The sequence below is a fragment of the Anolis sagrei genome, chromosome 3 (genome assembly GCF_037176765.1).
Source record: "Anolis sagrei isolate rAnoSag1 chromosome 3, rAnoSag1.mat, whole genome shotgun sequence".
NCBI lineage: Eukaryota > Metazoa > Chordata > Lepidosauria > Squamata > Dactyloidae > Anolis > Anolis sagrei.
In genome coordinates this window covers 101,337,036-101,353,267 of record NC_090023.1, presented here as the reverse complement: position 1 = coordinate 101,353,267, position 16,232 = coordinate 101,337,036, and the positions used below count along the sequence as shown (strand labels likewise).

Below are 16,232 nucleotides of genomic sequence, written 5' to 3'. Positions count from 1 at the left end.
TTTTTCTGGTTCTATTTACAGCTTGACATTCAGTTTCATCTGTTCACCAGACCAATTCTGGCAGAACTCCACCATCCACCTAAGCTGTTGCCCTTATATTTAAATCTGTTTGATCCTACCAGTTTCAGTGAGATTAAGGTTTTACTTCTAGATATCCCTACAGAAAGTTAAGCTTTATAGTATCTGTTTCAATGTAATGCAGTTAGGCTTGGAATAGCACATTATACACGGGCATTTCATTGGAATTAGTTTGAGAGCCACGCTGTCTAAATCCCAATGTAATTAAAGGTTTGCTGACAATCCTTTGCAAATATACTTTTTCACATTTTATTTAGCAATAACCCTTCGTGTTGTCATATATTTTAAACATTCCATTACAATTTTGACATTCTAAAGGAATGATTTTCATACAAGGGTTGTACTCAATTTTTTATTGATATTTATACCAACATTTTGTTACTTTAGAGAAATATTTCCAGTTGAACTTTTGGTAAGGCAGCAAAATGAACCAGAGTGCTAAAAGGATTTTTTTTTTTAGCATAGCTTTAATTTAAACACATTATTCTGGGAAAGCCATGGTGACACGTCAAATTCCCAACATACCTATGTTGCTTGCAGAAGCAGATGAGTATCAGTCGCAGTTGAACCAAATTCTGTGAGTTTCAGATTTCATGTCAGACCTGTTGTTTCAGACAAGTTAAAACATTTCTCTTCCAAATCGCTTGGCATATTAAATAAAATATCAGACCTCTCCCATCCAAAAATACCAAATCTATTTTCCAACTTGAATGAGATTGAAATAAGCTGGTTTGGTTTTAATTCAGTTTAAATCTCTGTAATTTCCTGCTCGTTTGAGACTGGATTTCCATAGTTTCCTACAGCGTATTATTATATGTGGGAGTGACATGCAAAAGGCATTCACGTAACATCAGAAGTAGTTTTTTCAACATATATCAGTTTGATTCTTTTCCTCCATACACTGAGGACTATACAAAACTTCAGATAAACCCATATGTGCACACTATCATGATAGTGTAGAAGGTGAACCACATAAATAGTTTCACCTTTTCTAATTCCTGTCCATTCCATTTTCCATTAATGCCTTTTGAAATTCGATCCTTTTAAGGTCAAAATAGATATTAGGATTCTATGTGAGTGTTTGAATATAGTGTAGACTAAGTGCAGGGCTCTCATGTGTTAAATGCCCTGAATAGACCCCCCTGACTTATCCCAATGTTTTGTTTTGGTAAAAGATGTAGCTTTATTCTTATTACCTGTCCATTGCAATACATTCTATCCATGAGTTATTTTGAGATATGAAAACTTGTAGAAATATTTAGTTTTGTTCAATGTTATGTTATTTGCACTGAAATTAGTGCATTCTAACAACTCCAATCTTCCATGTGAACCTGAATGAAAACAAAGTTGGCAACAGTTTGCAAAGGAAAATGACTGAATGCATTTAATGCTCAAGCAAGACATTTTGTTGTATTGTTGATGGTTTGTGAATGTAGCATATCAATTCTACTAGCAATTTAGTGTATATAATATATGTACAAAACAGACATGAAAATGTTCTGTTACTGATTTTACACATTAGAAGCAGTCTAGTGACTTAGTGCTAGAGAAGAAAAACGGTAACATCACATAAACAAAAGTATGATATAGCATGCAGTCACAATAGCAAGCGCTAGAAATTAAATTTGGATAAAATATTAATATATATGCATATAATGCAAATATATATTATGTCAATCATGTTATAAGAAAGTTTGTTGATGAGAATGATTTTTTAAAAAAATAAACACATAAAAAACAGAGCTAGAGTGACTGAACTTTGTTAAAATAACTAACCTGAGATATCTTTTAGATTCTCAACGTAATAACAATCCTGAAAGAAACATTTAGAATCAGAAGATTGTATTTTGCTGAGAATTTTTCTTACTTGGAAAGCTCCAAAACAGGAAGTAACTGTAGGTCAAATTAGATTTTAAGAGAAATGCATCTTCCTTATTCCTAACCTATTTAGCCCATTTTTCTTTCTTTTAATAGTGAAAATTATTAAAATATTTAATCACATTAAATATTAGGAATTCATTAGTAGCATGTTACCTTTAAGTTTTTTTTAAAGCTCCAGCAATTAAAATGGTTATAAATGGCCAAAAATGACCGAGCCCCTCAAAAATTGCATCCCCAAAGCAACAAATTGACACAAAGCATGATTCATTACTCAGATTGTTAGCATTGTTGTTGCTATTAAAATATCCAAGGCTGCCAAACACAGAGGAAAAGAGATGGGAAGAAGGAGAAGTATTGGATGGTGTATTTTTAATTTGGCTCAGTGTCACCTTAACATAAGGTGACAAACCAATGTTTTTATTGTAACTGTATCATGGCATTTATAATTGTATTGTTTTTTCATTAGTAGCTGTTCAAAATGGTTATTAGACTAACCCAATTCAATAAATTGATTGATAGATATTAAAATAATATTAAATAACTCCTAATCTCTGATAAGAAAAGAAAATTCTGAAAATATCAGTAGCAGCTACATTTACAACTGTATTATTATAGCATTAAATAGATGGATGTTTTCCCTCATCAATACAGAAAAATGTCTGGGAAAAGCTCAAATTATAAAATATTATATTGTGCACTGAAGTGTGGAGTGCTTATAATAAACCACCTCTTTGCTTATTAAATAGATCTTTAAGATGAATGTATTAAAAGTCCTATGAATACTAGACAAACCCATTTTTGAACAATATTTAAGTTACTACAACAGAAGAAACATGATTCATGAAAAACAATGTCAATTTAAGGAAGGTAACATTATCTATGATAACATATAAAACAAAAAACTATGATCAATATGGCCCAGTGGTTGTAAACCTGACATTAAATATAAATTTCTTTAAAAAAAACTTACCAGTGCAATTTATCAGTTAATGAGCAGTGAAAATCATAAGAATTTGCAAACAATATCACAGAATTCTAACATTATGGAATAGAGAACTGACAACTGTTTGGGTGGTCTTATACAACAATTAGCTTTCTTAAAATCTAATATATGAGAGTACTTGCCTCTCAATGTTTCAAAAAGCTCATAAATGTGCATTGTGTGTTAAATTGTCCATTATCATCCAGAGAAGGAGCGGGAAACAGACAGAAAGAGAATGTATATATGTATATGTGTATATGTGTATGCACAATGGGTATAATACACATTATTTCACAATATATATATACACACATAAACAGGATTTTAAATATATATACGTATATTATATATATATAGTGCAAAAGTTCTTATGTACACATAAAAAGTAACAGGCAGAGAAGTATTTTGCTTGTTGAAGTCTTTTGTTAAAAAAGTAGAAGTCAATTTAGTTGACATAGTATAGCCAGTAGATTAAGTTGAAAAGAGAAAATGTGAATGGGAACACCATTCTTGACCATCTGTCTATGGCATTCACATCCGTTAGATCAGGAATTTTTATCTTTAGCTGTGATGACCTTCTTCGTAAATGACTCTTCTTAGTATGGGTGCCAGTTCTGTCCAAAGTACGCCTTCCAAGATTTTCTCGATGTGAACTATGTTTTCTGTACTGGATCCCTGAGTTGTCAAAGGATATTGTTGAATTCTGAGGATCACTGACACTTGTAGTGACCTCGTTGCTTGCAACTTCATTGTGAATCTCCAGGGATGTCAGCAAAATGTTCCCATGCATGTCCACCTAGTTAGAAACAAATACATAATTTGATGGTTTCAAAATGGTTTTAATACATAAAATACATTAATACATAAAAACATACAGAATGACTTCATAATCAGAAAAGAAGGTATAGTCTACAGGCATACAATTAGCTCTTAAAAATAAAACAAATCATGCTATTTAGGAACTGTTCCAACAGTATGAATATAAAACAATATAAAGAGGAAGATAAAGTCTAGAGTACACTCACTGAAATGAACAAAATGTATTAATATGAACTACCTTAAATCCTGTTCATTTAATAAGTCGTCTCTAGGTAGGATTACCATTGCTGAACATCTTCCAGCTCACCCAAAATGTTGCTGCATATTCTTTACTTAACCAAAGACATACCCTTCCCCAGTACCCTATTAGGTTTATGTCATTTATTGAAAGAATCTTTTCTTTTTCTGCACCTGGATTAAGATTCTGATACCCTTTCTTGTTTCTCAGTGGCCAGGTTGGGACTTCAATGCTGCCAATGTTGACTATTACAGAGCATGATCATTATGTAATGTCTCTGTACAAACAAAAAATGGTGCCGCTGCCTAATGTTGGAAGCTGAAAACAATATTCAAAGATTTTTTTCCCTCATAATTCTTTATTTTGGACATGAGGGCAATCGGATGTCTGGCCCTGCGAATGTTATTGCAAAATAACTCTGTACATTGCTGAACAAGTACTATGATGACTTGGGCTAATGGGAGTTGAAAATCAACAATGTTTGGAAGGCAACATTTTTCCCAGCCTTGCTGTACATACATAATAATATAAAGTTGCTTTAAGAAATATAGCCACATCTTGAAGTGTGGCTGCCAGGTTGAATACAGGATGGGACTCTTGTAGGTTTAATCGTTAGCAGATCCTAGATCAGGAAGATCTTCTGAAATATGGCATATTTCATTCCTTGCCCTCGCCAAACCAATTTATCAGTTGATGCAGTTTGCCCCTGCTCCCAACACAGCTATGTGTATGACTCTTGCAACATGAGACTGATTTTGTATGTCCAGTTACATTACAGCAACAGAACTGGATGCTTCTTCATTGCCTTCCCATTTTATACTAGCCAGTAGACAGCTGTGAGGGACTGTATCAGGTAAAAGGTGAGTTTTGGATGGTGAGGGAAATGTGCCATAATTCCACAGAACTTTACAGTACGGCTTTCTGACCCAGAATCTACAGTAAGCCTTACCTATCCATGAGCTCTGCATCCCTCGATTCAAATCCAAAAAGCCAACCTTGAATGAACTACATGGCGAGCATTATGCTGATGGATAGGCACATCCTGCTGTAGCCTCTCTTTATTTACCAGATCTTCAAGCGCCCCCTCCATTTTATATAGGGAATATCATGTTACTCTCTCATTGTATATAGTGGTACTTCAGCATCCATGGATTTTGATACCCACAAGCTGCTCTGAAACCAAACCCCAGTGAATACCAATGGGACACTGTACTACTTATTGAAGCTGTAAAAACATCTCCCATATTCAACCTGGAAATCCTACTTGGAAGAATGATTCTTTTTTTATTGTTTATTGTTATTGCTAGAATTCAACAGTGTTCTGCATAAGAAATATCACCTCATGGTGGTAATGGGAAGATCAGTAGATAAGAAGTTAAGGAAGTTGGTAAGGCAACCTGTCCCGTTTCCTTTCTTAAGTTATCTGTACTGTCCCCAGCTATAATACACATTGATATTCTCTGGCTTTCCACTTCTACTCAAGTTTCTGGCCCAACTCTGGAATTTTCTGCTCTCTCTTTGTTCTCTTAGAATGAAGTCAGGATAGCTAGCATAAAGAATCTTTTTCTATACTTCACCACTAATGTAGTTCTCTTAATAGATATGACTTTTTAACTTTAGCTACTAGTGTTTGCTCTTTGAGTGGCATCTCACAATTCCTCTACTATGGAATTTCTGTTAACAATTATGAGTACAGAACTAATACTCATAAAATTGTTTAAAGGCAGATCCCCACTTCTGAACTCGGTTATAGGTTGGACTTCTGCAATCTGTCAGTGGCAATCTGTTCCAAATGTCTGAAAATTTTCCAAAGAACTAAAAGAAGACCAAAGGCCCATCGACTGCAGCATACTGTTTATTAGTTCTATCCTCCAGGGAGAATCTAGAGTAGGACTTGAAGGCAACATAATTCTCCTCTCTTAGAATACATTAACATTGTAGAATTAATGCAGTTTGACACCACTTTAATTGCCATGTAGTTGACAAGGTCTTTAGCCTCCTTTGCAAAAGAGTGGTGGTGCAAACGACAAATTCCAGGATTCAATGGCACTGAGCCATGGAGGTTGAAGTGATGTCAAACTGCATTAATTCTATAATGGAAATGCACCTTTCAAGTTAGTATACAGTGTTCATAGCCAGTCATACCATGGCATGCCAAAACTTTAAAAACCATGGAACAGAGTAATTTTTGGGAATACAAGAGCAACTTTCCCACCCTTCCATTTATTCAAATCAGCTTGGATAATTGAGAAAATGGGACACTACATTCAATGTGTGTTGTTCATCAGGAATTGCTCAGAAATAGAGACAATCAGTATACTCAGCTAATGAAATTCATTATTGTGCTGTATCTCATTTAGAAAAGTTTCCACACTAAAGGCAATATGAAATCCTAGGTAGGTATTGCTGCTCAAGTTGGAAGTAACTGGCATCATAATCAGTGTTGTCCTTCCTTGCATCCCCAGTTTACACTATGAGGCAAATGCACCATTGTGTTTTGGTTTATCACAGTGATGGAATATCCAATGCACATTTCCCATATCAGCATCCTCTTGCCTAGATGCAAACAGTACTAGCCCTGCATATATAATAATATATTATAGACAGTTACATTTCAGCTAGGCAAATGCAAAGATGTAATTCATTTAGAAATAAAATCAGAATTCATAATGTGTTTTAACTGAGTGTGATGGTTCAGCTAAGGACAAAAATCTACTTGTTACTTGATGTTCCTAAAATGTAATTACAGCCAATGCTATATTTAAATCAAGTGGTTCTTGAAGATCTCATCCTAAGCTGAAGTTTTGCATTTACTAGAAATTGATCCTTCTGTATTATAGAAAGTGAGTAGGTCACAGAGATGTCAGTGAAACAGGCATTAGGTGTCTATTTCTTCTTAATGACAATGACAAAATTCCCGTTGATTTTATTACAGGCCTGGGTCTTAAAACAATTGGATTTAGCAGATACTGAACAGGGTATTATATTATCATTCCAGCCTTAATGCCAGTTTCTAAGTAATTTTAATTGTGATGATTTTTTAGGAATACCGATTTACTGACATGTCAGGCAAGACTGTATTTTATCATCCTTTCTATTTAACCTGTACACCGAACACATAATTTGAAGCTATGAAGAAGTCAGATAAGTTTAAAGATATATTATTGAATACTAAAATCAGGATTGTCCATGCCATTGTATTTCCAATTTCTATAAAAGCTGATAGGAAGAAATTCAACTCATTTAAATTTAAAATGTTGCACTGGAGAAGGGTTCTAACGATACCATGATCTGCTAAAAATGGGCCGTAGAGAAAATCATGCCTGAAGTCTCTAATCCCAAGAAGGCTAAACTGAGATTGTTGTAATTTAGACATATAAGAAGAAGATGCAACTCACTTAAAAGAAAAAAGAAAACAATGCTACCCACTGTGGAGCTTGTGGATTGCTATGGGAAGGGGGTGCTGGTCAATGGGAAATTATTGTCACTAGGAAGGAATATTGTGAACTTTGGGATTATTATTCTTCTATCAAAGATGTGATGATTAGGGGAGAGAGTCTTTGGCCAGATGTGTAGTTAGACAGCTATTGAAGAATCATAGAATCATTGAGCTGGATGAGACCTCATGGGCCATTCAGTCCAACCCCCTTCCAAGAAGCAGGAAAATCACATTCAAAACAACCTCGACAGATGGCCATCCAGCCTCTGTTTAAAAGCCTCCAAAGAAGGAGCCTCCACCACACTCTGGGCAGAGAATTCCACTGCTGAATAGCTCTTACAGTCAGGAAGTTCTTCCTAATGTTCAGGTGGAATCTCCTGGTTAAGACGCACTGGTTATGTTATGGTAATAAGTTACGATCTTATTAATCGCATCCCCTTGTATGAACCTGCTCAGGCCCTGAGATCTTCAGGAGAGGCCTTTCTCTTGGTCTCACCTCCATCTCAAGCTCAGTTGATGGGAAGGAGACTTCCCAGGTTGTCCTTTCGACAGCAGGCTAAAACCTTTTTATTCAGACAGACTTTTAAAGATGAAGGTGTTTAAGATCTAGTCAGTGGGTGCTGTGGTTTTTAATTTTGAATATGTTTAACTGTGAATTATTTAGTGGTGTTTATGTTTAATTCTGTTTTAATGTTTATATATTTGTATATTTGAAATTGTATACTAATGCTTTTATGTCAAGACACTTGTTTCCCCTGGGAGAGACAAAGCGGGGTATAAATAAATAAATAAATAATAGTTTTAAATTGGTTCAAATGATTGCTGTTAGTTAAAATCAAGTATTTGAACCTAGAATATCATTCTTCACCCTAAGTTAGAGTGTACATTTAACTTTTTTTTTAAAGTATAGTATCAGACTAAAATTTATTCATCTGAAGTCACCATTACAGGGATCACCTCCACTTTAGCATTTGTATTTAATTTTTTTTTAAAAAAACATCCTTTTCTATATTTAAATACTTCCACTTGTATGTCATACTCACTGAATCCATGGATATAGTATGTACAAAATCATCTTGATAAGCTTTCTAAATAAAACCTCCTACTCCAGTATAGCTTTTTGGATTTGAATTCTTAGCACTCTCATCCATTGCTATCAGATGAACATCAGTTATGATTGCTTGGGGTGGTGTCTTATAAAAAGATAACTACAGAGAAATGACCAGTAAACAAGAATTTAAGGACTGAAATCAAATATTTTCTTGGTTCTCTAGACATTTGCCTTGTATTTAGGTTTCTACTTTTGACAGCAGAAAGGAAGCTATTGCTTGCAGTATAGGTTTGAGGTTTAGGGTTTCAGAAATCTTACTACAACAGTTTTCATGATTTATGACAGCTAAATGTAATTCAATTAACACCACACAAATATCTTGTTGAATTAAGTAGCAGAGCTCAGAAAGGAAGGACAACAATTTCCATTCACCATCAATTTTCACTGCAAACGCACAGATTCAGCAAAGGGGTATTTTTTGCTAATTAATTGGGGGATATTTTGTGTTGATAGTGCACTAAAAACAATTCCCAAAGCTAAATGATTTTTTTTTTTTGCATTTACACTGTTTTTAGCATCCAGACAAAAAAGAAATTAAATCAAATAACACTAATGGAAGAAATTCCCAGATCTGTGTATCCTTTGCTTTTTGATGCCAACAATTCTTAATCTGCAGCCTCCTAGATGTATGTTTTACAACAGTTCTATAAATATTTACTCCTTCTCCCACTCTCTTTGTTCTAAAGGTGTTCTTTATGACTAAGAGTATATTTATTTAAAGAGATGGATGTGGATATGGTTCCACATAAGTCAGTAATACAAACTAGTGTGCAAGATAAGTACATTTAACCCTAGTGATCTGAAGTAACAAGTCAGACTTATAGACAATGTAAAGAGCCCTACCCGATTGCTTTCAAATTTAGAGCGATCGTTGTTTGCTTTGGCTGTCTTTTCAGCAAGTCTCTTCTGCCTTTGAGGGCCTTTTCCAAAGAATATGTAGTTAACAAAGGCATATTCAAGTAAGGCCAAGAAGACAAATACAAAGCAGCCCATAAGATACATGTCAATGGCTTTGACATAGGGAATCTTGGGCAAAGTCTCTCGGAGATGAGTGTTGATAGTTGTCATAGTAAGAACAGTTGTAATACCTAAAAATGGGAAGAAAGGCAAATATATTAATACCTTCCATGCATTAGTCCTCTATTTAATTCTGAAAGCTGTTATCTTTTGAATGTTGGAAGGAATTGGATGAAATTGATATATGGGCATCCAAATTATTTTGTCTAAATTCATAATCTATCTTTTCTTCTCAGGCAACAGTGTAGCACAGACTGAAGTTATTATAAAGCCTATGGTGAAGTTCATAGTGGTGTTTTAGCCAAGATTTCTTGGCTGACTCATTTAATAAGATCAGTATGTGAATGAATGAGGAAAAACAAAATGTAGAATAAGATAAATAACATTTATTAGGATGACTATATTGTATTAAAAATGCACTCAAAATACATATGCATGACTTACTATAAGATTGATTTTGCTGAACTAAAATTGCATAAAAATGTGACATGTGAAGTCCCTTAAAAGAGCTTAAGGTGGTAGGTACATAAGCAACTCTAATTAAAATTCCTTGAACAGATAGCCCAGTGATTTTCAATTTCTGATGTTACTTGGAAACATATCACTGATGTCTCAATGAAAGGAAGGTAAAGGAGGAGCAAGCTTCCTTTAAAGACAGCTTGCCCCACCACTACCATTTCCCCCTTCAGATGTTTATCTAAATTGAATGTGTTGAAGAGTACTGTAGGTCGGTAGACATGCTAATATGGAAAAGATTATTTGAAATTAGAAACTCTGAACAGTTGCCAGTAAACATACTGATCTTACCCAAACTTTGTAAATATATCTAAGAACAGAGAATCTGTGGAAAACCCGGGAGAAGAAGAGAAGACACAGAAACATTTTTATTCCTTTCTTTAATATGCCCCTCCAAGAATTCAATAATTAACTAAGTATTTGCATTCCCAAAATTTTCTTTCAGTCCAATAGAACACTTTTAATGGGTAACGTAATTTAACTTGATTTGGGCAATTAAAATCAGAGAATTTACAAATGATGTTATACAACTGAGGGATAAATATACCCTCGAACTGCTCTAAAATGAGAGTATTTTTTTCAAAATAAGTTTTTTTTATTATGTGACTAAATAACTTACAGAATATGAGAAAGAAAACATTTAAAGATAATAGAATACACATAATACAGAAATGTCATTCCCCCAAATCCCCTACCCGTGAACAACAATCCATGACTTCTGGCACCACCCAGTGTGAAATGAATGTCTCAAAAAAAGCCCTATCATTATCCTACATTAATAAATTCCCCTTGTGACTACTTTGAAATCTATTTTTGTCTTCTTTTCTAGATATCCAAATGCAAGCCTCCATTTCTTAACAAAGTCTTCATTTAAATGAAATTAGTTTTGTACAACCAGTCTTGAATATTATCATATTGCAATCCCTGGCAACCCATAGGCACCATGACACATGCAGTGTTCCACATATCTCCATTTCATACCAAGAGCAACTCTTGCAGCTGACGCATCATAATTGATCCAGAATGACACCCATGATAAAATAGTAATCAGTATTGATGGCATGTAAGTCTGGAGTATAAAATATCCAATATTCCTCTTCAACTTAAAACTCAGTGACAGTCTTGGATAGGCACCTGTTAAAAAAGGAGGAATATTCACAGTTCTTACTAGTTTTTCTTAAGTTTCTTAATCTAACAATAGAAAACCAACATGATGTTGAAATTGCATTTGATCTAAACATATCCCTCTGTTACTTTGTTTCCTAATCAGCATGATTAATCACACACAGTCATACTTGGAAAAATGTAACCAGGATTTCTGAGGATTTGGCTCAGAACACACTATTCACATTAGGCAGCTGTTATCTACTGAACCAATTAACACACTTTAAGTATTGCTTCTATTATCATTTACACATTTGTCACCCCCTGCCCCTAATTCTGCCATTTCTGTGTCACCACTGGCACAATCTTTAGAAAGTTTGCTGAGAGGGTTTTAATAGGATAGAAATTTTCATTCAAAGATCTAGTTGCTGGAATCTTTAGCTAAAATTAAATTGTTAATATATTACTATTCCCAAAATATTCAATCCAACTATTTTATCAAAGCCTTATGATGGTTTGGGGTGCAATCTTTTTAAAGCTTTGTACAAACATTATTAACATGTTCAACCATTATAACACCAAAGATGGCCATATAATTCAAGTAATTTCTGCTCCTATAAAGACAAAGATAGGTATGTATATGGGAGATAATGATGCTTGATTTTTTAAAAAACAAACAAACAAGAAGTACTTACCTGTGGCAAAGACAACATTCCTGGATACCAGTTTGTACTCCACAATAGAAAACTGAGGAAGTTCAATTCTCTCCACCCCAGTTACAGCATTATCCCCACCTCTCCAGTAAAATTCTATGTCATCTGTTGTGTATCCATCTGTTAAGAAAGTACAAATTTTCTTGAGTATCAAATTTTAAGATTGACAGTTGCTACAGAAAGTGTCAATGTCTTTGTTATTTTTTTCATTTCCAAATTTGCTTTTGTCTTCATAGATCCTCAATCCAGTGGCACTTAACCTGTGGGCCGTGGACAACCAGTGGTCGTAAAGATGAAAATCCATGAGCCTCCTTCCTCTTTATTAATTTAATTTAATTTATTTCCGTTCCTTTCACGCCGCCTGCCACTCCTTCCCTGTCACTGACCCTGGCATATGTTCTGTATCAGAAACTAGACCTGATGTAGTCTATCCAAAGCAATTTTCTGAATCAGTACCCCAAACCAAAACTAAAGTTGACCAAAAACCAATTTGTAACCCTTTTGGTACTAATGTTGGAGAGTGGAAAAATGGCTCATCAGATATATTTATCTATCTTTCTGTTTAGATGATTATTTTAATTGGCAGGACAAAACCTTTAGCTTCATACTAAGAATTAGAGGTGTAATGACATTTTCAAAAGAACTAACTGATATTTGTTGCACGGTTGTTCCTCCTTTGCCCCCCATGTGAGGAAGTTATGTTTAAAAATAATTTTAACCTTGTGCAAAAGGGTAGAAAAATATAGTTAAGGCAAAACAGGACATTTTTTCAGAAACACTTTCATCCTTGTGAAATGCAGTACATCTTTCAGCAATTCAGGTCTTAACTGACTTAAATCTAACGTAAGCATGACAGTAATTTCTTCTCTATTCTGTGCAATGTTCAACGCTGTCTCAAAACTTGGATTGCAAGTAGACATTAATTATTATAGTTTTAATTAGATTTTATATGGAATGGCCTCCTTCCTATCACAGCTCATGAAATCAGTTTCATTAGCAGATTGGCAGAATTGTACACCATTCTCTGAGGTATCTTTACTGTTGTGTACTATTAGCAAATATGACTACTATATGGCATCATCGCAGTGTCATGATACATAGTGCTGATTGATTGTGAATCTTGTAGTTTATGACTAAAGGCCCTTGCATCAACAAAGGGGAGAGAAATGGAAAGAACAAATGATAAAGAATTCAAGGTCTGTTTTCACTATAAACAACCCTTTTTTCTAAATAAAAAGGAAAATCAGGGTGTGTGTATGTAGCAATGTAGAAGCAGATATGATGATGATGATGATAACAACAACAGCAACTTTATTTTTATACCCCACCTCCATCTCCCCGAAGGGACTCGGGGCAGCTTACAAAGGAAAATGCCCAACAAATGCAGGTTAAAAACAAGCACAGAGATACAACTATCTGAGTAATTTTATGAAATATTTTACTTTATGAATAAAATGCTTCTCCTAATTATTTAGCCACAGAGAATCAAAACTTATCTACACTTCTGTTTCAACACAGAAACAACATCAAGAATACAAGAAATAGTTTCTGAAAGACAGTTTTTTTAAAATCACTGCACTGGTAAAAGGATGAAACTCATCTTGTCCACAAATTATGCCACGAAAGTTGTTACCATTTGAATCCTGGCTGGGATATAAGTAGCGAGGTGATTAAATAAAAAGAAAATGAATATTCAGTCCCCTAAATAAATCTGCATAAATTTACCTCAAACACAACTATTTCAACAAGTAAATCCTTGAAGTCTCATTGGAAAAAAAATCAAGAGAACGTTTCAGCAGCGTTGCAAGACAAATTTGAGACAGATGGTCTCTCCTTGAAATCCATGCCAAAGCTCCCATGAACTTCAAGACGATTGGGAACAGGCCAAATGAAACTCGCACGAAAGAGTTCATTAGTGTGCATTGATATTTTACATATGTAAAAATCTCCTTCTAAACACACCAATTTGAAGAAGAAAGTGTGGGCATTGTACATTTTTTTAAAAAAATGACATGAACAGTCAAATTACCAGGAAAACAACCAGATTGAATAAATTTTACTTATTCTGTGAAAATAGATTTCAATTCATAAGTAGATCTGTCTGACAACCCGGGGGGCATAGAAAGATCACTCATCCATAATACACAGTGCTTACTTTCTTCAAAGTTAATCTGATTAAAACACAAACACCAGCATACAACTCCTCTGTTGTGTCAGCTCCTGTTGTGGTTCAGTCTGAGCCTGAGCTTTCTGAACCTGAGTTTCCTCAAGACGAGGAGGATGATGCGTTACAGATTTCTGAACATGTTCCTGTTAGTGAGGCAGTTGAAGCAGACAGTGTTGATTCTGTTCCCCAGAGAAAAGAATGTGGCTTTAGATAAGGATAGTGAAACTTCGGAGCTCCAGGTGGAGGCTCCTTCTGGGAGCTCCAAGCCTCTTGTTTCCCAGGGTGGCCAGGCCTGGCAGGGCAAAGATAATGAGCTAACTGGCCTTGAAAATAGTGGAGATTTGATTAGAGAAGACTGTTTGCAATTAAGAGTTCGGAGAAGCGCACACCTTCCCAACAAGCGTGAAGCTAGAGGTCAATGTAATGTTTTCATGTCGGGGAAATTTATTTAATGATCTGGTCGAAGGGCATTCTTTGTCAGTCCAAGGTTGCTTTTACCCTGTTAACTTTTGTGGAATTACCTTGGCTTTTGCGGAAAGCTTCTGGCTCTTTAGGACTTTGGATTTAATCCCGATTTTTGGAGACTTTGTCTTGCTGCCATCGGCTCTTGCTTAACCAATGCTAAAGAACTATGCTTCATGTTATTTGCCTTTGAAACCTGGATATTTTGCCTTTGCATTTAAGACTCTGTTTTGCCTATTGAACTTTACCTTGTTATTTCTCTGTTTTGGTTTTGCTTTTTTCTCAATAAACTACAAAAACTACAGCCTTGGTGTGTGGTGGTGTCTTGAGCAAGGTGAATCTATCCTGTGTTGCAACAGCTCCACTGGCTGCCAGTTTGCTACCGAGCACAATTCAAAGTGCTCGCTTTAGCCTATAAAGCTCTAAATGGTTCTGGCCCAGCTTACCTGTCTGAACGTAGGTCTCCTTATGAACCATCCAGGAGTTTAAGATCATCTGAGGAGGCCCTGCTCTTGATCCTGCCTTACCCACAGGTGCCCTTGGTGGGGATGAGAGACAGGGCCTTCTCAGTGGTGGCCCCTTGGCTGTGGCACTCCCTTCACAGGGATATTAGATTGCCCCCCTTCCTCCTGACCTTTCAGAAAAGAGTAAAAACCTGGCTCTTCGAGCAAACTTTTGGTAACACGGCATAATTGTTTAAAAACAGTATGATGAAATAACGAACACAGAACGGGTTAGACAATGCAAATGGATAAGGAATCAAACTGGTAGACATTAATTATTAAAGTTTGAATTAGATTTTATATGGATTTTTATTATGTGATATTAAATGTTTTAAACTGATATTTGTGTGTGTAACTGATATTCTAAGTTGCTAGGTTCACGGTGTGTATGGCATTAGTTTTGGGAATGCATAGTAGATATATATCAAGATGAATTCAGAAAACAGTCCTACCTCAGTAGCCCAGTTCCTCTTCAGTTCAGTTGCTACTCTTTTGCTACCCATATGTTTTCTGAGGCCAATCTACACTATCCCTGCTGCCCAATCAGAAAAGACAAAGCAAGCAGATGGCTGGTTCCACTACTACCTCCTGGAGAAGATAGATCAACAGGCAACAACAACAAGGAAAGGCATTGCAGGGCTCCAAGTAGATCTTTGACACAGGACAACTGTCCAGGACATGAGCTTTGACAGATACCTAACAGTGTCAATGCTCTTCATGACTACATTGGCTCATGTTCAGAGGGTTTGCAATGTATATATTCTACATATGACTGTATATGACTGAAACAAGTGAAAAATAGCACAGTTATACGTACAACTTTCTATTTCTAGTGTACAGTTCTGTTCGTCTAGTGGATATCTTCTCAAGTCCATCATACAAGCTGCAGTAGTTGTGATTCTAAAACAAAAGAATACAAAATGAATGATTAACAATAACATAGGTTTTAATAATGATTTACCAAGTGGTTATCTATTTCTGAACTGGGATTTATTGCTTCACTTTCTAGTCAAGTAAATACAAGCAATAGAGGATTTAACTTATTCATTAAGAACTATTTTACCCTATTCAAAAGGTTCACAATAGTTTGCTACATGCAACCTTGATTAAAAAAATATTGCTAGCATAAGATTTGTAGTCATTTACTTTATATACACACTAGCTGTGCCCTGCCACGCGTTGCTGTGGCCTATAGTAAAAGT

At 35.3% G+C, this 16,232-nt stretch overlaps 1 protein-coding gene across 2 annotated transcripts in view; it reads right to left on the bottom strand.

The window, feature by feature from the left end:
• Positions 1-416: 416 nt before the first annotated feature.
• The window catches only part of GABRB3 (gamma-aminobutyric acid type A receptor subunit beta3), a 288,335-nt gene continuing 272,519 nt past the window's right edge, over positions 417-16,232 (bottom strand). For both annotated transcript variants that reach the window (XM_060769806.2, XM_060769808.2), the window contains 5 exons: positions 15,848-15,930; positions 11,881-12,018; positions 11,063-11,215; positions 9,392-9,636; positions 417-3,737 (listed from right to left, as the gene is read on the bottom strand). In XM_060769806.2, the coding sequence (XP_060625789.1) occupies positions 3,387-3,737; positions 9,392-9,636; positions 11,063-11,215; positions 11,881-12,018; positions 15,848-15,930 (970 nt within the window). In that variant the 3' untranslated portion in view covers positions 417-3,386. The remainder of the gene's footprint in view (positions 3,738-9,391; positions 9,637-11,062; positions 11,216-11,880; positions 12,019-15,847; positions 15,931-16,232) is intronic.